General features: G+C 41.2%; 1 protein-coding gene across 1 annotated transcript; it reads left to right on the top strand.

Annotated features, from left to right (window-relative positions):
- Positions 1-877: 877 nt before the first annotated feature.
- On the top strand, positions 878-19,800 carry LOC139387379 (PAX interacting (with transcription-activation domain) protein 1). Its single transcript, XM_071133521.1, has 20 exons — positions 878-1,095; positions 2,186-2,320; positions 3,730-3,773; positions 3,907-3,970; positions 4,064-4,174; positions 4,783-5,412; positions 6,316-7,240; positions 7,426-7,520; positions 7,657-7,752; positions 11,503-11,640; positions 12,574-12,695; positions 14,504-14,688; positions 16,335-16,446; positions 16,660-16,762; positions 16,938-17,106; positions 17,699-17,799; positions 18,948-19,082; positions 19,197-19,272; positions 19,385-19,449; positions 19,572-19,800. The coding sequence occupies exons 1-20, from the start codon at positions 1,015-1,017 to the stop codon at positions 19,581-19,583; spliced, it is 3,399 nt and encodes a 1,132-aa protein (XP_070989622.1). The 5' UTR covers positions 878-1,014; the 3' UTR covers positions 19,584-19,800.
- The last annotated feature ends 977 nt before the right edge of the window (positions 19,801-20,777 follow it).

Here is a 20,777-nt window from a genome sequence, read left to right as displayed (position 1 = left end):
TATAGTACCATTTCTATACATTTTCATGGGGAGGAGAGGCCGTTTAAAAAGTCTGCATGGCCACACTTACAGTATGATCTGTCTTTGTTTGCATGACTTGCCTCATTAAATAATAAATTGTGTCTGCTACAGTCTGATAATATGGAGCTTTTCCTGCTCTTCCACTGCTAGGCTAAATTAAAGGCCATCATCACTAGGCCAACATCTGCTTCAAGCCCTGTCTACACTCTTAGAAAAAGGGTGCTATCTTGAACCTAAAAGGGTTTGTTGGCTGTCTCCATAGGATAAGCCTTTGAAGAACCATTTCAGGTTCCAGGGAGAACCCTTTACATGGAACCCAAAAGAGTTATCTTCTGGGGACAGCCAAATAACCATTTGGAACCATTTTTTCTAAGAGCATAGGAGCTGCCTGACATGAGGACAGTTTTGCTTATGGGGGCCACTGGCCCAGACCCCTGGGGCATCTCCAGCTTTTAACAGAGTTCATTAATGACCTCAAGCTTCTCCCATTACCTGCATTATTATACCTGTCTGCATTATACCTATTTTCTGTAGCTGGTAAAGAGATCCCTGTTTAACGTTCAATAAAGTTAGTAAAGAAAATACCCCCCTCCCGTTTGTACCTGCCCTTTGCACTGATTTTGGCACTTCAGCATGGCTTTTCCACCTTGCGTCATTACTTAACTCCTCCCATAGACGTTCCATGTTTCAAATTGTTGTGGGGTAGCATTTCTATTTGATAAATGTTTGTAGAGGTCTGTTGAATGTAAGGCGATGCATTTAGTAATGAACATAATAAATATGTATAACACAATACATCACTATATCTGAGAAACAATACATAAATGAAACAATGTTATTCCGTTCCACCCCCTCTGTCGTCACGCTCTGGTACAGGCGCGCTCAGTGAGATTTGGCGCTAGTGTGTTGCCTTGAGGGGAATAACTTTTTAATGTCTTTTGACTTTTTAGTGATTTTGTTTTACATATCTTGATTAGCATTTTATGGATAATAATGTCGGATGAAGAACCGAAGGTCCCGGAGGATCTCTTTAAAGATGTTAAATTTTACGTGGTCGGGGACATTGACCAAAAGGTAAAGCTATAACTGTTGACATACAGCTAGCTAGCTAACCTAGCGAAGCAATGACGTTTACCGCACCACCCGGTTAGCATAGCGAAACGCTAACGACCAGTGTTTCCATTTCCCTTTTGTAACCCGTATTGTTTGCAGATTTGGTGTATAAACTAATACATGCATTGCGTTTTACAAATATATATGAAGTTGTCATTGATCCAGATGAGGTTAGTTTGTTGACGTTAGCGACCGTAGCCAGTTGGATGCTTAGCTGGCTAGCCAGTTTTCTACGAGTGCAGGTTAGCCAACCAGTATTCTGGCATTCCTATGACTTGGTTATCCAATTTTGCAACGCAGCTAGTAATACAGTAAATATACATTTGGCATGTTTTGCATTGTATATGTATGGATTACCATAGCTAGAACGAGATGGATTGATAAACCCAGGGTCGTTACAATAATATTGAGGTGAAAGCCCATCGTCGGTTTGCTGAATTGTGCGCCTGTCATTGCGCATATGCGAGGACAAATCCGCCATTGTAGAGATGCAAGTGGCAACTTCCTGCCAAATAATGCCTTTAATTTACGCGCCTGTGTTTATAAACTGATTTATCGTGTGCATACGATGTATATTCCTAGTTAAATACATCACGAACATTTTCAAATTGTTCCTTCAAACTATGTTTCAAATAATCAATCCCACTGAGATTGATTTGGCCTATACCGTGCATATTTTTGTCACTTACTAGCTAGCTAATAAACAACAGTATCTTCTACTGCTCATTGATAACGTCCAAGTATACAGGCCACCCCATGATTGATGAATAACGTATTTGATGCCTACTGCCTTTATCACACGTTGGTTGGAATTGTACACATTTATCATATCATTTATCATATTTATTTTTTACAAAAGTTGATTTTATTAAATACTTTCTTAACACTTTTTTTGTTGTAAAACTGCATTGTTGGCTAAGGGCTTGTAAGTAAGCATTTCACTGTTGTATTATGCAAATACGATTTGATTTGATCATGTGCATATAACTGGTTCATTCGACCTCCAGGTGTTCTGTTTTATTTAATTGATGTGATTTCATGTGCACTTTAGGTTGTCCAGCTGCTGAAAGCAGGGAAAGGCAAGGAGGTCTCATACAATGCCTTGGCTACACACATTATAGCAGAGGATGGAGATAACCCAGAGGTTGGGGAGTCACGAGAGGTCTTTGACCTTCCAATTGTCAAGGTAAGGGTGTGAATTATACATGGATAACTGCCAAAATAAAGGAAACACCAACATAACATGTTTTAATAGTGCGTTGGACCACCACAACCTGCCAGAACAGCTTCAATGAGCCTTGGCATAGATTCTACAAGTGTCTGGAAGTATATTGGAGGGACATAATAACATATTTTCCCCACAAGAAATTCCATAATTTCGGGCGTATTCATTATGCAGATTCGGTTGCAAAACGTTTCTTTAACGGAAGTCAATGGAATGAAACGGGGAGGGACCGACCTGAATTTGTCCAATAGAAACTCTCGTTTTAGTTATGTTTTGCCACTGTTTGGCTAATGATTACACCCCAGGTTTTTTTGTTGATGGTGGTGGGAAAGCTGTCTCAGGCGCCACTCCAGAATCTCCCATAAGTGTTCTATTGGGTTGAGATCTGGTTAAATGCGGAATACATATTTCAGTTGAATGTATTGTTGTACAACTGACTATGTATCTCCCTTCACCCTTTAAACCATCTATGCTCCTTTGAGACCCCTCTTTCAAAGTCACTAAGCAGTGGTGGAAGAAAAACTCAATTGTCATACTTGAGTAAAAGTAAAGATACCTTAATAGAAAATGACTCAAGTGAAAGTCACCCAGTAAAATACTACTTGAGAAAAAGTCTTAAAAGTATTTGGTTTAAAATATACTTAAGTATCTAAAGTAAATGGGATTGTTAAAATGTACTTAAGTATCAAAAGTAAAAGTATAAACAATTTCAAATTCCTTATATTAAGCAAATCAGATGGCACAATTGTATTTTACATTTTTATTGACTGATAGCCAGGGGCACACTAATTTACAAACAAAGCATTTGTGTTTAGTGGGTTCCGCCAGATCAGAGGCTGTAGGGATGACCAGGGATGTTATCTTGATAAGAGTGTGAATTGGACCATTTTCTTGTCAAAATGTAACAAGTACTTTTGGGTGTCAGGAAAAATGTATGGAGTATAAAGTACATAATTTTCTTTAGGAATGTAGTGAAGTAAAAGTTGTCAAAAATATGAATAGTAATGTACAGATACCCCCAAAACCTACTTAAGTAATACTTTAAAGTATTTTTACTGAAGTACTTTACACCACTGTCACTGTGATCTCTTCTAGCTATGGCATCCAAAATAATGGGCAACTGGGCATTTTTATACATTACCCTACCCTAAGCATGATAGGCTGTTAATGGCGTATTTCTCAGGAACCACACCTGTCTGGAAGCACCTGCTTTCAATATACTTTATCCCTCATTTACTCAAGTGTTTCCTTTATTTTGGCAGGTACCTGTATATCCCTTTATGTAGACAATTCACAAAAAAACCTGGAGCCTTGGTGGTGTGAAGGGAAAAAGTTCAACCGTTTTAAACTCTGTTTTCCTTGTTTTTCAGCCGTCTTGGGTGACTTTGTCTGTCAGATGTGGAGACCTGCTACCGTATCTTTTCATAGAAATGAATTTCATGAACAATTGATTGATGTTTGTGAATTATATTTTAACGGTAACACTTTAGCTGAACGAGTAGCTGAACATTTGAGTTGAATGACTTTCTTAACATAAGATAATTCAGAGTTACCGGTTTCTCCCCAGAGTCAGGACAAATATTCTTCGGTGTCACGGCATGTCTACCTAAAGTATGTACTTTTACGTATATATTGTTTTATGGATTTATTAGTATAAGTATTTTATATCATGTTAAGATCTTTCTCATGCATTTCTTTGTTTAGCTACCAGAAGATCTGAACACTCTTTGGGCCTTGATCACTTTTTATGGTGGTGACTGTCAACTCAACCTAAACAAGAAATGTACTCACCTGATTGTTCCAGAGCCAAAAGGGGTAATTATTTTTCAGTACTATTCTTGTCATATTAAGTTTTGTCATTCTTGTGTGGTGTTTGTGTTTTTCTAATGTAAAATTATTCCAATGCTCTTCCGATTCACAAGAAAATATGGGGGGGAAAAACACGATTTAAAGTGTTCACCCATTTTGGAGAAAATGGACAAATTGGTGAATTGGAACAGTCTTTTGAAAAATAATATCGGCATGTTACTATTTTTAGGATCTATTGAGGTGCCTGCTGAGGCCTTGCTTGTGTTGGACATTTTATAATTCTTGCTTTGGCACTGGTCTGTCTGATGGTTATTGCAGGAAGGGGATGTCTTGTTTTACTGCTGTCTTTATGCTCAGGCACCAGGAGGTAGAGCCTGCCCATAAGCTGTCTAGTGTCTAGTCTTTGCTTGGCCACTGAGAAATGCCTGAACACAACATGTCTTTGTGTTACTTCAGGTTGTATTCTAATGAAACAATTCATCTCAAGATCTTGATTGCTGTACTATGTTGGTCAGATGATACCAAAACACAATTTTTTGCAGTACACAGAAAGAACATCATACACCTGAAACGTATTATGTCTGTACATTCACGCCGTGAATTGTGTTTACCAGGAAAAGTATGAGGTTGCCCTGAAGCACAGCAGCATCAAAATCGTCACTCCGGAGTGGATCACACACTCCGCATTGGACAAGAGTAGGAAGGACGAGGCTCTGTACCACCCCCGGCTGACCTACCAGGAGGAGGATGAGGAGAGCGAGTACGAGTCGCGCTCTGAGGGCAGCTACAGCCCTCCAGGCCGCAGGCGCCCAGGCCCCAGGTCCCGGAGATCCAGCCCCTCATCAAGAGATGACTCCCCTGCTAGTGGCCGAGGAGGGACCTCGCCCAAAGCCGAGCGACGAGACGAACTCATGTTTGATGACTCGGATGACTCTTCCACGGAGAAGGAGGAGCGGAACCTCAACTGGACCCCAGCGGAGATGACCGGGCCGCCCCTGGGCCCCAAACGCAGACTGCAGCCAGTGAAGGACTCTGGCCTGATCAACCTCTGTGCCAGTGTTCCCCCTGTGCCAGGCAGTGCAGGGCCATCAGAAGCCCGGGCTGCCCTAGTACCCAGTGCTGCCCAGCCGGGGGCAGAGAGGACAGAGGGCATGGCAGGCTGGAGCCCAGCGGCCAGGACACTACGGAACATCACCAACAACTCTGACATCCAGCAGACCACAAGGCCCCCCAACGTTGCACACGTAAGAACACCGTTCTTTCGCGTTCACTCAGGCTTTCTTTCTTGCTTGGTTTCTTTTGCAGTAGTGGTGTGAAATCAGGGTTCGAAACGGCGACCAGAACTCTCGCATTTGCAACCATTTTAATTTGCAATTTTTTATGGAGTTGGTCACGTCATTTTTTGGTTAACAACTTGCTTAAAAAAATGCTGTTATCATGATTTATTCAAACCATTATGTGCATTTGACCAAATATAAACCATATGAAAGTATCTGCCTGCCCCTGTTTTGCTGTCGTCTGCTGTGTGAGCGAGCCACTCTCACTCCCTCTCACTACTGTGCTCATGGAGGAGAGAGGGATGGATTCTAATAAGCATAGAAGCATATGACCATTGTTCAAAATGCATTTGTGGGAGAAATATAGTTTTCAAAGCAACTACTACTGTTCTTGTTACAGAGAGGGTGGCAGATAGCCTAGTGGTTAGAGCGTAGGGCCAGTAACCGAAAGGTTTCTGTATCGAATCCCCGAGCTGACAAGGTACAAATCTGTTGTTCTGCCCCTGAACAAGGCAGTTACAAGGCAGTAACCCACTCGTCATTGTAAATAAGAATTTATTCTTAACTGACTTGCCTAGTTAAATAAAGGTAAAAAAGAATGTAAATACCAAGTAGAATTTTATGTTTGGGCCAGTATTTTTTTTAAAACTCTGAGTAAATCTATCCAAATCAATCTAAGAACACAAGGGCATGCTAATTTAAAATATGGCGAGTCATTATTAGCCTGGTTCTGTATGGAATGCAGGTACATATGGGACACAGGTCAGGTCATTATGGTCACATAGCGGCAAAGTATTGGTGCAATGCCATCAACTGAAAAAGTTGATGTCATTGATAAAATGTCAACAATTGTTTGGTTTCTTACCACAGATCCTACAGAGTCTCTCTGCCTCAACAAAGATATTAGAGCAGCAGCAGCAGCAAACGAACCAGGGCCAGCCCAACGCCCAACCCAACCCGCTCCTGTTCAACCAAGCGAAGCCCCAAGGTCAGCAGCAGCTCACAGCCGAAGCACAGCAGCAGTTACTGCAGCAGCAGTCTCATCAGGTCCCCCAACAACAACAACAGCCACAACAACAGCCACAACAACAACAACAGCCACAACAACAACACCCACCTCAGCAGCTGTCACAGCAGCAGCACCCCATGCTGCAGCATCTCCCACCACAGCAACTCATGCAGTTGCACCACCAGCAACAGCAACAGCAGCAGCCGCAGGTTCCTCAGCCAGGTTTCCCTCCTCAGTTGCCTCAACAACAAGCACATCAGTTCATCCAGCAGCAGCCACAGCAACAGCAGATCCACCAACAACAGATCTTCACCCAGCAACAACAACAACCACAACCACAACATGCATTCTCGCAGCAACAACTGCGGCCGCAGCAGCTCCTGCGGCCACCAATGCAGCAGCAGCAGCAGCTGCAGCAGCAGCATGCTTTACAACAGCAGCTACAGCAGTTCCAACAGCACAGGCTCCAGCAACAGCTGCAGCAGCAACAGCAGCAGCAGCAACAGCAGCAGAACCAGCAGCAACAGCAACTCCATCAACAACACCTCCAACAGCAGCAGCAGCAGCATTTCCTGCAGCAACAGATGCAGCAGCAGCACATGCAGCAGCTCCAGCAACAACAACAGCAGCAGCAGCATCTGAAGAGCCAGCAGCAGTCGCTGCAGCAGCATCCAAGCCAGCAGCCACTCCAGCAGCCGCAGCAGCAGCAGCAGCAAGGGTCACTACAGCCTCAGCTCCAGCCGCCTCAAGTGCACCAGCTGTTTGGCCACGAGCCAGGACAGGAGAGTAAGTTCTCTAAGACACAATTGAGGTTTCAATTTCAATTTCAGGCCATTACAGAAAGTCATCAAAATACATTAAGAAAACAATCGTGATCAGATGATATACATCCAATGATCATCATGCTGTTTTTAATGGTTATAGTTCTGATTTGTTTGACTAACCAAACATTGTTCTGTTTGCTGCTGTAGTTCCTGAAGATGGCTTCTTGGTGGGCTGTGTGTTTGCTGTTGCTGACTACCCAGAGCAGATGGCAGACAAGCAGCTCCTTGCCACGTGGAAGAGAGTAAGAAAAAAAACGTTCATTATTTTCTTGGACTTATCTTTATCTTGTGTCTTAGCAAACAGCATTCGTTATAACTGCATTTTTTCAACTACTGTTTTTCCAGTTGCATTGCTGAGTTGTATTTTGTGAATCACAGATTATCCAGGCCTATGGTGGAATTGTGGACTCCTCTCTCAACAACCGCTGCACTCACCTGCTCTGTGAAACTCAAGTTAGCAGCATGTATGTCCAGGTAAGCATCACTAAAGAGTTTTTCATCTCAGCTAAAGGCTTGTTTGAAGGACAAGTGTGTGTGTGTTATAGAGTCCTGCATCGGGTCGGATACCCGTGGTTGACCTGCAAAAAAAACAGCTGGCGGGTGGAATGAAAGTAGAGATCGACCGATTATTATTGGAGGACCAAAAAAAGCCGATACCGATTAATCAGACGATATAAAAAAAATAAAAAATAAAAAAAAAATGGAATTTAATGTATTAATTTTTTTATATATATTTTTATTTAAATTAATTTATTAATTTTTAAAATGTATTTATTATTTATTTATGTATTTATTTGTAATAATGACAATTACAACAATACTGAATGAACACTTTTATTTTAACTTAATATAATTAATCAATAAAATCAATTTAGCCTCAAATAAATAATGAAACATGTTCAATTTGTTTCAAATAATGCAAAAACAAAGTGTTGGAGAAGAAAGTAAAAGTGCAGTATGTGCCATGTAAAAAAGCTAACGTGGTTCCTTTTAACATGAGTCTTCAATATTCCCAATACACAAGTATATATTTTTAAACCTGTATATTTAGTTAATATTGCCTGCTAACACACAATTTCCCTAGTTAAAATAAATGAGTCACTTCTCTTGCGTTCTGTGCAACAGAGTCCGGGTATATGCAGCAGTTTGGGCTGCCTGGCTCAATGTGAACTGTGAAGACTATTTCTTCCTAACAAAGACAGCCAACTTCGCCAAACGGGGGATGATTTAACAAAAGTGCATTTGCGGAAAAAAATGTATAATCATTGCATGAATGTACCTAACCATAAACATCAATGCCTTTCTTAAAATCAATGCACAGAAGTATATATTTTAAAACTGCATATTTAGTTAAAATAAATTCATATTAGCAGGCAATATTAAACTAGGGAAATTGTGTCAATTCTCTTGCGTTCATTGCACGCAGAGTCAGGGTATATGCAACAGTTTGGGCCGCCTGGCTCGTTGCGAACTAATTTGCCAGAATTATGCATAATTATGACATAACATTGAAGGTTTTGCAATGTAACAGGAATATTTAGACGTTAGATAAAATACGGAATGTTTTCGTATTTCACTGAAAGAATAAACGTTTTATTTTTGAAATGACAGTTTCCGGATTTTACCATATTAATGACCTAAGGCTCGTATTTCTGTGTGTTATTATGTTATAATTAAGTCTATGATTTGATATTTGATAGAGCAGTCTGACTGAGCGGTGGTAGGCAGCAGCAGGCTCGTAAGCATTCATTCAAACAGCACTTTCGGGCATTTGCCAGCAGCTCTTCGCTGTGCTTCAAGCATTGCACTGTTTATAACTTCAAGCCTATCAACTCCCGAGATTTGGCTCGTGTAACTGATGTGAAATGGCTAGCTAGTTAGCGGGGTGCGCGCTAATAGTGTTTCAAACGTCACTCACTCTGAGACTTGGAGTAGTTGTTCTCCTTGCTCTGCAAGGGCCGCGGCTTTTGTGGAGCGATGGGTAACGATGCTTCGAGGGTGGCTGTTTTTGATGTGTTCCTGGTTCGAGCCCAGATAGGGGCGAGGAGAGGGACAGAAGCTATACTGTTACACTGGCAGTACTATAGTGCCTATAAGAACATCCAATAGTCAAATGTATATGAAATACAAATGGTATAGAGAGAAATAGTCCTATAATTCCTATAATAACCTCAACCTAAAACTTGTTACCTGGGAATAAGAAAGGCGTTGATGTTTATGGTTAGGTACACATTGGTGCAACAACAGTGCTTTTTTTCGCGAATGCGCTTGTTAAATCACCCATTTTGCGAAGTAGGCTATGATTCAATGATAAATGAACAGGCACTGCAACGATTATATGCAACGCAGGATACGCTAGATAAACTAGTAATATCATCAACCATGTGTAGTTAACTAGTGATTATGTTTGATTGTTTTTTATAAGAAACATTTAATGCTAGCTGCCTTACCTTGGCTTCTTGCTGCACTCGCATAACAGGTAGTCAGCCTGCCACGCAGTCTCCTCGTGGAGTGCAATGTAATCGGCCATGATCGGTGTCCAAAATTGCAGATTACCGATTGTTATGAAAACTTGAAATCGGCCCTAATTAATCGGCCATTCCGATTAATCGGTCGACCTCTAAATGAAAGCATTATTTCAACCCGCGGGTCGGCTCGTAGTTCAGAACAATTATTCTGCGGGTCAGAAACATTTTAAATCAAGATGATATTTGTTTACAAACCCAGGAGCTTGTTGTGTTGCATTGGGTTGTGAGTTCCATTCTGTGAGTGGTGAGACAGACCTATAGGCTACTAGCCATGCATGCAGTGGAACTGTCCATTATTTGTGTGGTGTTGAAACTGATGTTTCATCCCCCCATGTGAGAATACATTGCCAAGTTTAGGCCTACTTTCCATGGATAGTCTAGCTCACATGAAAAGGGCAAACGTAACCAGAGAATAAAAAGGTTATGAAATTCAGAATTGGGAAAATAGGTGCTGCGCGGGTGAAATCCCTGGTTTGGTTTGGAAGGATCATTGTGGACAAGAACAACAACCTGATAGATGGATACACAGCCTGCAAAAAGTGCAAGCAGGTATTTCTTTACAATAGGCTAATTCAGTTTATTAGCACATTCATTCAGGCTTTTGTTCATTTAGACCAGGGGTTCCCAAACTTTTTCACACCTTCCAGCATTAGGGAACATTCTGTGCTTATTTCCTGCAATTCTACACATTTTGTCATGGGGTGCAAAGATAACTTACCAGTTTTAAAGCAAATTATCTTGCAATTCTATACATTTTGCCATGTCTAATGTGTGTTCATTTGATATTTGAGTGAGAACAAAATTACAACTATCTATGGGCAAAGAAAAAAAACAAAAAACATTAGCTGACATGGGCTAGTTGATAGACAAGTTCTACATGGCTCTCTAAGGTAAGTAATGACTGACATGACAAGAGGAACTGATGATGCACTACCCAATTTTGAAATTGCACCTTGTGCTTTCTGCTATGACAACTTTCAAGAGTAAGTTTAATGCCGGACTGAGTACATGTTTTTGTGGTGGGGGGAACCCCACAGTTTGGGAATCACTGATTTACACAGGCCATATCAAGTTTAAACCAGTGTTCCTGGTAAAAGTTGTGAGTATAACCTACTAAATAAATGTATTTTTGCATCCTATATTCGATTCTGGGAATTGTTTAAGTTTCAATGAAACTATTTTATTATCTAAACATTGTTGAATGTAAAGGTTTCGTTCTGTCAGCTAAGAAGGTTAATTAGAAGGCCTTTTTTTCAGAGGGATTTGAGTCGTCTATGTGCCGCATCTCATTGTGAAAATAAAAAATATATTGTTCTTAATTCATGGCATGGTTTCCTTTTATCCAAATGTTGAATAGACATGCAGACAAATTAATTCATACAGACCAGGGAAGGGGAATAACAGCCTTCAATTAATGAACCATTTTTATTATGTTATTTGGCGGGTCACGGATCGGCTCTCAGAACTATTCTATGCGGGTGTGTCGGGTTACGAGAAAAATCAGTCCTGATGTAGGGTATATTGGGTGGGGCTCGGAATTGATGTGGCCGGGGCGGATGTGTCTCCAAAAAACGGACCCGTGCAGGACTCTAGTGTGTGTGTGTGTGTGTGTGTGTGTGTGTGTGTGTGTGTGTGTGTGTGTGTGTGTCCGTTATATTAGGTTTTAAAGGTCATCTCTCTTGTTGCTGTACCTCAGGCCCTACGGGAGGGGAGACGCTGTGTCACTGCCCACTGGCTGAACACAATCCTGAAAAAAAAGAAGATGGTTCCTCCCCACAGAACCCTACACCTCCCCTTCGCCTTCCCACCTGGAGCGAAGCCCTGCTCACAACACGTACGCATCACTTCCTCTTTATCTCGCCACATTCAAAACATCTAACATGGGTTGGGAACTGCTTTCATTTGTTTTTATTTTGAACAACGGTACAATCAGTGGTGTGCTATTCTCACCCCCCCCCCCCTCCTTAATTTCGACAATCAAAGTTTATTCTGACATGTAGCCTATTGAATAGACCTGATATCATTTAAAAATATGTATAAAATGCATCCTCCAAATTAGCTCAAATAAATGTTTCCATTTTTAATACCCTCAAACACCAAATTAGGCCTACCAAAACCAAAAAATAAAGGGCACCATCTCTGTCAATCGTGGATGACAATTCTTCACGTTTTACGGATGAAACGTCCAAGCTGTATGCCAACCATTTGAATCTAAATCAGTTTCATGGGTACATGCTTTCAGATCTTCTTGATTGATGTACATAACCTACTGTTTGAGTGCATTTTAGAGCAGATGGAGTTCACAAGCTACAGCCTCCCTGTGTTTTGTTTGTCAAAGCACATATTTTGCCCAGTGGCACGTTCTGTTGAGTCTTGGCCTCATGATTAAAAAAAAATGCAACCATTCAGCACAATCATCCTGACGTCTTATACGAAATGATGTGTTTTTTGGTCTAACAGTAACATTGTACTAGCTATTATATTTGGTTTGTTATGTCGGATACTGGTTAATCATTAAATGATCTTGCGTGAACTTGATTCCACTTCAACTGTATTAAATGAGCACCATTGCATTCTGAGAAGTGGCAGAGCGTTGCTCCGGCAGCACTACACCCATGGGTACAATCATACATTTTGCATTGGTGTATGATGAGGTAATGACTAGAATTCCAAGGAGAACTAGGCCTATGTAATGAATAGCTCAGAAGTAGAGTTTATAGCTTCAATAGTAAGTCCATTGACGTTCCTAACATTCGTTCCTCCTCAGATCATCTCTGTGACTGGCTTTGTGGACTCAGACCGTGATGACCTGAAGCTAATGGCCTATCTGGCAGGAGCCAGATACACAGGCTACCTCTGTCGTAGCAACACCGTGCTCATCTGTAAAGAGTACGAGAAGATATTGATATGCTTTCACCTATTTAGAATGGCATGTAAATGTTGTAGACACAGTCAAGTCCTTGGCGTAATCATGTTCAGAATTTGTGTGGATGGGTTGCAGCTTTTATATATACAGTGGGGCAAAAAGGTATTTAGTCAGCCACCAATTGTGCAATTTCTCCCACTTAAAAAGATGAGAGGCCTGTCATTTTCATCATAGGTACACTTCAACTATGACAGACAAAATGAGAAAAATCCAGAAAATCACATTGTAGGATTTTTAAGAATTTATTTTCAAATTATGGTGGAAAATAAGTATTTGGTCACCTACAAACAAGCAAGATTTCTGGCTCTCACAGACCTGTAACTTCTTCTTTAAGAGGCTCCTCTGTCCTCCACTCGTTACCTGTATTAATGGCACCTGTTTGAACTTGTTATCAGTATAAAAGACACCTGTCCCCAACCTCAAACAGTCACACTCCAAACTCCACTATGGCCAAGACCAAAGAGCTGTCAAAGGACACCAGAAACAAAATTGTAGACATGCACCAGGCTGGGAAGACTGAATCTGCAATAGGTAAGCAGCTTGGTTTGAAGTGGGAGCAATTATTAGGAAATGGAAGACATACAAGACCACTGATAATCTCCCTCGATCTGGGGCTCCATGCAAGATCTCCCCCCGTGGGGTCAAAATGATCTCAAGAACGGTGAGCAAAAATCCCAGAACCACACGGGGGGACCTAGTGAACGACCTGCAGAGAGTAGGTAACAAAGTAACAAAGCCTACCATCAGTAACACACTACGCCGCCAGGGACTCAAATCGTGCAGTGCCAGACGTGTCCCCCTGCTTAAGCCAGTACATGTCCAGGCCCGTCTGAAGTTTGCTAGAGAGCATTTGGATGATCCAGAAGAAGATTGGGAGAATGTCATATGGTCAGTTGAAACCAAAATGTAACTTTTTGGTAAAAACTCAACTCGTCGTGTTTGGAGGACAAAGAATGCTGAGTTGCATCCGAAGAACACCATACCTACTGTGAAGCATGGGGGTGGAAACATCATGCTTTGGGGCTGTTTTTCTGCAAAGGGACCAGGACGACTGATCCGTGTAAAGGAAAGAATGAATGGGACCATGTATCGTGAGATTTTGAGTGAAAACCTCCTTCCATCAGCAAGGGCATTGAAGATGAAACGTGGCTGGGTCTTTCAGCATGACAATGATCCCAAACACACCGCCCGGGCAACGAAGGAGTGGCTTCATAAGAAGCATTTCAAGGTCCTGGAGTGGCCTAGCCAGTCTCCAGATCTCAACCCCATAGAAAATCTTTGGAGGGAGTTGAAAGTCTGTGTTGCCCAGCAACAGCCCCAAAACATCACTGCTCTACAGGAGATCTGCATGGAGGAATGGGCCCAAATACCAGCAACAGTGTGTGAAAACCTTGTGAAGACTTACAGAAAACGTTTGACCTCTGTCATTGCCAGCAAAGGGTATATAACAAAGTATTGAGAAACTTTTGTTATTGACCAAATACTTATTTTCCACCATAATTTGCAAATAAATTCATTAAAAATCCTACAATGTGATTTTCTGGATTTTTTTTCTTCTCATTTTGTCTGTCATAGTTGAAGTGTACCTATGATGAAAATTACAGGCCTCTCTCATCTTTTTAAGTTGGAGAACATGCACAATTGGTGGCTGACTAAATACGTTTTTGCCCAACTGTATGTGTGTGTGTGTGTGTTTTATGCCTGCATCATGTCTGTTTTACTTTACTGTTGGAATCCCCTGTGTTAACCCTCTCCCTCCCTGTCTCCTCAGGCCCAGTGGTCTGAAGTATGAGAAGGCCAAGGAGTGGAGGATCCCCTGCGTCAATGCCCAGTGGCTCTGTGACATCCTCCTGGGGAACTTTGAGGCTCTCCGGCAGATCCAGCACAGCAGATACTCCAACTTCAACCTGCAGGAACCACTCATCCCCAACCAGCATCTGGTTCAGAACCTACTGGGTACAGGGTTCAGAAGTCTTACAGTGGGGGCAAGGGGACTTTACAGCGCATTCGAAAAGTATTCAGAACCCTAACCTTTTTCCACATTTTGTTACGTTACAGCCTAAACGATGAAATAAAATAAAAAATCCTCATCAATCTACACACACATGACAAAGTGAAAACAGCTTTTTAGACATTTTTGCAAATTTATAAAAAAAACAGATACATTTTATTACGTAAGTATTCAGACCCTTCGTTATGGGACTCATAATTGAGCTCCGGTGCATCCTAGTTCCATTGATCATCCTTGAGCTGTTTCTATAACTTGGTTGGAGTCTACTTGTGGAAAATTCAATTAATTGGACATGATTTGGAAAGGCACACAACTGTCTATATAAGGTCCCACAGTTGACAGTGCATTTCAGAGCAAAAACCAAGTCATAAGGTCAAAGGAATTGTCCGTAGAGCTCCGAGATAGTATTGTGTTTATCTGGGGAAGGGTACCAAAACATTTCTGCAGCATTGAAGGTCCCCAAGAACACAGTGGCCTTAAATAATTCTTAAATGGAAGAAGTTTAGGACTATCAAGTATCTTCCTAGAGCTGTGACCAAGAACCCAATGGTCACTCTCATAGAGCTCTGGAGTTCCTCTGTGGAGATGGGAGAACCTTCCAGAAGGACAACCACATATGCAGCACTCTACCAAAGGCCTTTATAGTAGAGTTGCCAGACGGAAGCCACTACTCAGTAAAAGGCACATGACAGCCTACTTGGCATTTGCCAAAAGGCACCTAAAGGACTCTGACCATGAGAAACAAGATTCTCTGGTCTGATGAAGATAGAACTCTTTGACGTGAATGCCAAGAGTCCCGTCTGGAGGAAACCTGGCACCACCCCTACAGTGAAGCATGGTGGTGGCAGCATCATGCTGTGGGGATGTTTTTCAATGACAGAGACTGAGAGCCTCGTCAGGCTCGAGGGAAAGATTAACGGAGCAAAGTATAGCGAAATCCTTGATGAAAACCTGCTCCAGACCTCAGAGTGGGGTGAAGGTTCACCTTCCAATGAGGACAATGCCCTTGAGCACACAGCCAAGACAACGCAGGAGTGGCTTCAGCACAAGTCTCAATGTCCTTGAGTAGCCCAGCCAGAGCCCGGACTTGAACCCAATCGAACATCTCTGGAGAGGCCTGAAAACAGCTGTGCAGTGACGCTCCTCATCTAACTTGACAGAGCTTGAGAGGATCTGCAGATAAGAATGGGAGAAACTCCCCAAATACAGGTATGCCAAGCTTGTAGCATCATACCCAAGATGGCTCAAGGATGTAATCACAAAAAGGTTCTTCAACAAAGTACTGAGTAAATGATCTGAATACTTATGTAAATGTGATATTTCAGTTTTTTTTAAATATACATTTGCAACAATTTCTAAAAACCTGTTTTTTCTTGATGATAATTGGGTATTGAGTATAGATTTTTTGTTAATATAATCCATTTTTGAATAAGACTATTGTAACAAAATATGGGGGGGAAAAATCAAGGGCTCTGAATACTTTCCGAATGCACTGTATGGGTAATAATAATTTAAAAAAAAATTGAGGGTGATGGACAAAATTCTTACACACAGGTGTGGATTATATACATTTTTCTCCTTTTGATTTTAGGTGCTTGGCGGGCTCCTGTGAAGGTTTCACCTGATGCGTTGGCAGCATTGCAGCTGCAACAGAAGCAGAGACAGTCTGAGTCAAACTCCCAGCCTCCAAATAAGAAGCCAAGGTGAGTCTCCATCACTCTACATTTCACAGTGTTGTGTAGCACAGTATGTTGAATTAGTCAATCTGCAAAATGTGTGTTAGGAAAAATATTTGTTTCTAAAAAATGTTTTTAAATGTATGTATATATTTATTTATTTATTTGTATGTATATATGGATACAACGCAATTACCTAAAGTTTCTCACCCAATGATCCAAATGTTCTCTCAATTGTAGACTTGAGGAGATTCAATCCCCAACCAAGAAGCTTCCACCAGAGTCCACACCGTACATTTTCTTCACTGGCTTTGAGCCAACACAGGTCCAACAATTCATGAAGGTAATTGCCTTTTTATGCCTCTGCACAGCTGAGTCTGCAGGAAACAGTCATTGTCTAGAATTATTGTTATCAATCACCAATATTTCTCAAAACGTATCACAGGATGACTTCTGATTCTCAGCACTCACAGACCAGCCTCTAACAATGCATCCGATGTCTCCTTTTGTCTATCCAGAGGCTGCACAACCTTGGAGGGGAGATTGCAGAGAGCGCTCAGAAGTGCACCCATCTGGTGGCCAACAAGGTGACGAGGACGGTGAAGTTTCTCACAGCCATGTCAATCGTCAAGCACATCGTCACCCCTGAGTGGTTAGAAGAGAGCTGGAAGAGCCAGAAGTTTGTCGGTACGTTAAATATGCATTCAGTTATTAGAGAATAGATCTGTGTGAGGGAGTTTCATGTTGCGAGACACTGTTGTGATCACTTACTTTTTGTGTGTAGCTTTGTAGAGTGTATGTGGGTTCTTAGAGTGAGTGTGTTTGGTTTTAGAGTTTTTGTACATTCTTCAGAGTAGGGTCCCCCAACTGGTGGCCCGCTGACTGAATTTGGCCCACGGGTGATTTTATTTCAAAAGTCAAATTTAAAAAATGTTTTTATTGTTGAACATAAGAAAACACCAGCAAATCACTGCTATTAATTTAGGAAATCTGTTCCAAAGTATTCCCATGCATAATAGATAGATACAGTATGTGTGATCGTATACAAATCTAAGCAAGGTATAAAACTATTATGTTTTAGTCAAATATGATCTGTTTTGACTTCTTGCTGTCAATTTGAAGAATACAAACTACTTGGAATTATGTTCTGGCCCCCTGACCATCTGCTTAAGAAAATCATCCCTTGGCTGAATCTAGTTGATGATCCCTGCTTTAGACTACAGTATGTGTTTATTCGTTAGAGTATGTGTATTCTTATAGTACGTGTTTGTTTATTCAGATGAGCAGAACTACATGCTGAGAGATGCAGAGGCAGAGGTGCTGTTTGGCTTCAGTCTGGAAGAGTCACTGAAGAGGGCCCACACTGCACCACTCTTCAAGGTTAGTGAAACAATGCACTTATGGAATCTATCCCCAATGTCTATCTGCCTGAACAGTGGACACCAATGTGTATATACTTGTTCTATTGAGTCATCAGATTGTTATCGAGTCAATTCGTCTGATTGGATGCATTCGATTAGGGCTGCACAATGAATCAAATTCACATCGAAATCGCAATATTGACATGTGCAATATCCATATTGCATGCAATATTTTGAAACGCCAGTCAGCCGCATGTAAGGTCCATTTGTTACTATGTTTGTCGTCGCTCTCCCTCTCTTGCGGCTGCTTCCCACACACCAAGCCCCAACCCGTCACTCAAGCAACGCAGTTCCACCTCCCCGCTGTTAGCCCGGTTGTTAGTCACTATAAGTTTGCATGCTGTTCTGTCATGTGCAGTCAACATATTGTTCCAAACAAGCACGATGGTGCTTTCCACTTTGCTTCTCAATATGAATCACTCTATTTCCATGATTCCAACAGTCACCCAAGTGTTTTCAGCTACTCTGTACTAAACATTAGGAACAACTTTCCATGACAGACTGACCAGGTGAACACAGCTAAAAGCTATGATCCCTTATTGATGGTTCTTGTTAAATCCACTACAATCAGTGTAGATGAATGGGAGGAGACCGGTTAAAGAAGGATTTTTAAGCCTTGATACAATTGTGTCTGTGTGCCATTTAGAGCGTGAATTGGCAAGACAAAATATTTAAGCGCCTTTGAATGGGGTATGGTAGTAGGTGCCAGGCACACCAGTTTGAGTGTGTCAAGAACTGCAACACTGCTGGGTTTTTTCCACGCTCAACAGTTTTTTGTGTGTATCAAGAATGGTCCATCCAGCCAACTTGACACAATTGTGGGAAGCATTTAAGTCAACATAAGCCAGCATCCCTGTGGAACACTTTTGTCACCCTGTAGTCCATGCCCTGACGAATTGAGTCTGTTCTGAGGGCAAACGGTGGGGAGCAACTCAATATTATGAAAGTATTCCTAATGTTTTGTACACTCCGTGTAAGTCAAATCGCAATCGCAATATTTGGTAAAAAGAAAAACACAATTACATTTTTTGCCCATATCTTGCAGCGCTACATTAGATACCCAACTGGCTCATAAACATGTCTTTCTGTTTTTCTCTCCCTCTCTAGGGCAAGTATTTCTACATTACCCCTGGGATCTGTCCCAGCCTTATCACTATGAAAGCCATTGTAGAGAGCGCAGGAGGCAAGGTGCTCCCCAAGCAGCCCTCCTTCCGCAAGATAATGGAGCACAAGCAGAACAAGGTACTGGTCCTCTCCATGTCGTCACAGCATTGTGTTATAAATGTGTACTTGGAAGAATGTGACCGAGGTGATGTTCTATTACTGAACTTGTGGAATGTTTTCTGTTCTTTTCAGAACCTTGCTGAGATCATCCTGATATCCTGTGAGAATGATCTTCATCTCTGTAGAGAGTACTTCTTGAAGAACATTGGTAAGAGAAACCTGTACATGTACACGTGCTTTGGATGTGGCCGATTGTTTCGACATCCTGTTTTGACTCTACCCTAAACCTACTTCTTGTCTCCCCTGTTTCTTCCTAACAGACACTCACAATGCTGAGTTTATATTGACTGGTGTATTGACACAGAACATGGATTATGAATCATATCCTTTTAAATAAAACATGGGTTTTAAGATCGTGGCAATTGATTGTAGTGATTCTGATTGTGATATTCACTTTGTTTTTCTGTTAAAGCCCAGCTCACCACTTTCCTTAACAATCTCACATATAAATTCACATGATGGCGAAGACAAGAAGGTGAAGATGAGGAGGCAGCAAGGAAGGCTAAAAACAAGTTGCAATGTACAGTCACACTACCCTTGATATTTTGCAAGATTTTGTACACTGTGGATAGATAATCGGTCGTTTTGTAGCTTTTTGTAACAACCGTTAATAATACATACATACATCTTTGTTATTTTTGTGGACTGAATGTTTAAATTATGGATTTTAACATGTTTTATTGTATTGTCAAAATGTTCCAGCAATTATTCAACACTTTTGGAATAAAATCAGAACTTTGTTGTCAAAATGAATCTGAGAATTTCTTTGCATTCTCACAAATTTCACTATTTAGATATTCATGGTACAGTGCCAAAACTCTGATGCCGAGAGGCATTTTACAATCACAACATAAGAAGCAGAGTTTGTTTCATGTATTGAACCAAACTGCACTAAGCAACATAATTTAATGATCAAATTCTACTGTCATACCATACTTTTCCAAACTACCAAATTGAACATGGTCTCTACTCTTGATCTTACTTTTAAGACATAATTCCTCAAAGACTTGATTTAATTAATTGTTAATGAAGTATTAAAGTAGTTACTGGTGATCGAAAATTGCTTGCTGTCAGACAAGTGCCTGGAGTTATCTCTTGGCCCCTCTGGTGGGTGAATAGCCTGAGGTGATGCCCTCAAAAACACAATTGAATTAGTGCCTCATCCAAGGTCGTGTGCCAGATACGCTTTGGGGAGCTGATCACGTTACCAAAGATGTTGAAGTTTGGAAAACTGGAACCAAGTCATTGTTGGTGCATTGTGGATAACATTTTGGGTTTCTAAATATGCTTTGTGTCATTAAATATGATGTACTGTGCACAATGCTGTTATCTTCTTCTGACGTTATAGAACTATATTTTGAATAACCTTCATTTCCCATACAGGTATTACTAATAACCTTGATAGGCCTACTGTAGTGGATCCATAGGTAACTATGAACAGGAGATCCTCTTTTTTGAGACCCTTGGGTTTTAAGAAATCTAGTGCTGTACAGGGATTCATAGTCATCTGAAAATAAACCTAGCTCTATAATCAAACAGGACTTACCAAATCAGTATTAGCAGAAATATAGGTTACATTTGCTGACAGAGGTGGGCAAGAGGAGAGATCCATAGTCCATTGCATAAAAAAATTAAGATTTTCACTACCTACAG

This window comes from Oncorhynchus clarkii, chromosome 28, assembly GCF_045791955.1.
Source record: "Oncorhynchus clarkii lewisi isolate Uvic-CL-2024 chromosome 28, UVic_Ocla_1.0, whole genome shotgun sequence".
NCBI lineage: Eukaryota > Metazoa > Chordata > Actinopteri > Salmoniformes > Salmonidae > Oncorhynchus > Oncorhynchus clarkii.
This window is presented reverse-complemented; position numbering and strand designations above follow the sequence as displayed.

What these genes read in the sequence shown, in the direction of transcription:
- LOC139387379 (XM_071133521.1), top strand. Translation starts at nt 1,015, where the DNA reads ATGTCGGATGAAGAACCGAAGGTCCCGGAGGATCTCTTTAAAGATGTT. An exon ending in GGCCCCCCAACGTTGCACAC is followed by an intron (nt 5,413 to 6,315) that starts GTAAGAACACCG and finishes TTCTTACCACAG; the next exon opens with ATCCTACAGAGTCTCTCTGC. An exon ending in TCTGGTTCAGAACCTACTGG is followed by an intron (nt 14,689 to 16,334) that starts GTACAGGGTTCA and finishes TTTTGATTTTAG; the next exon opens with GTGCTTGGCGGGCTCCTGTG.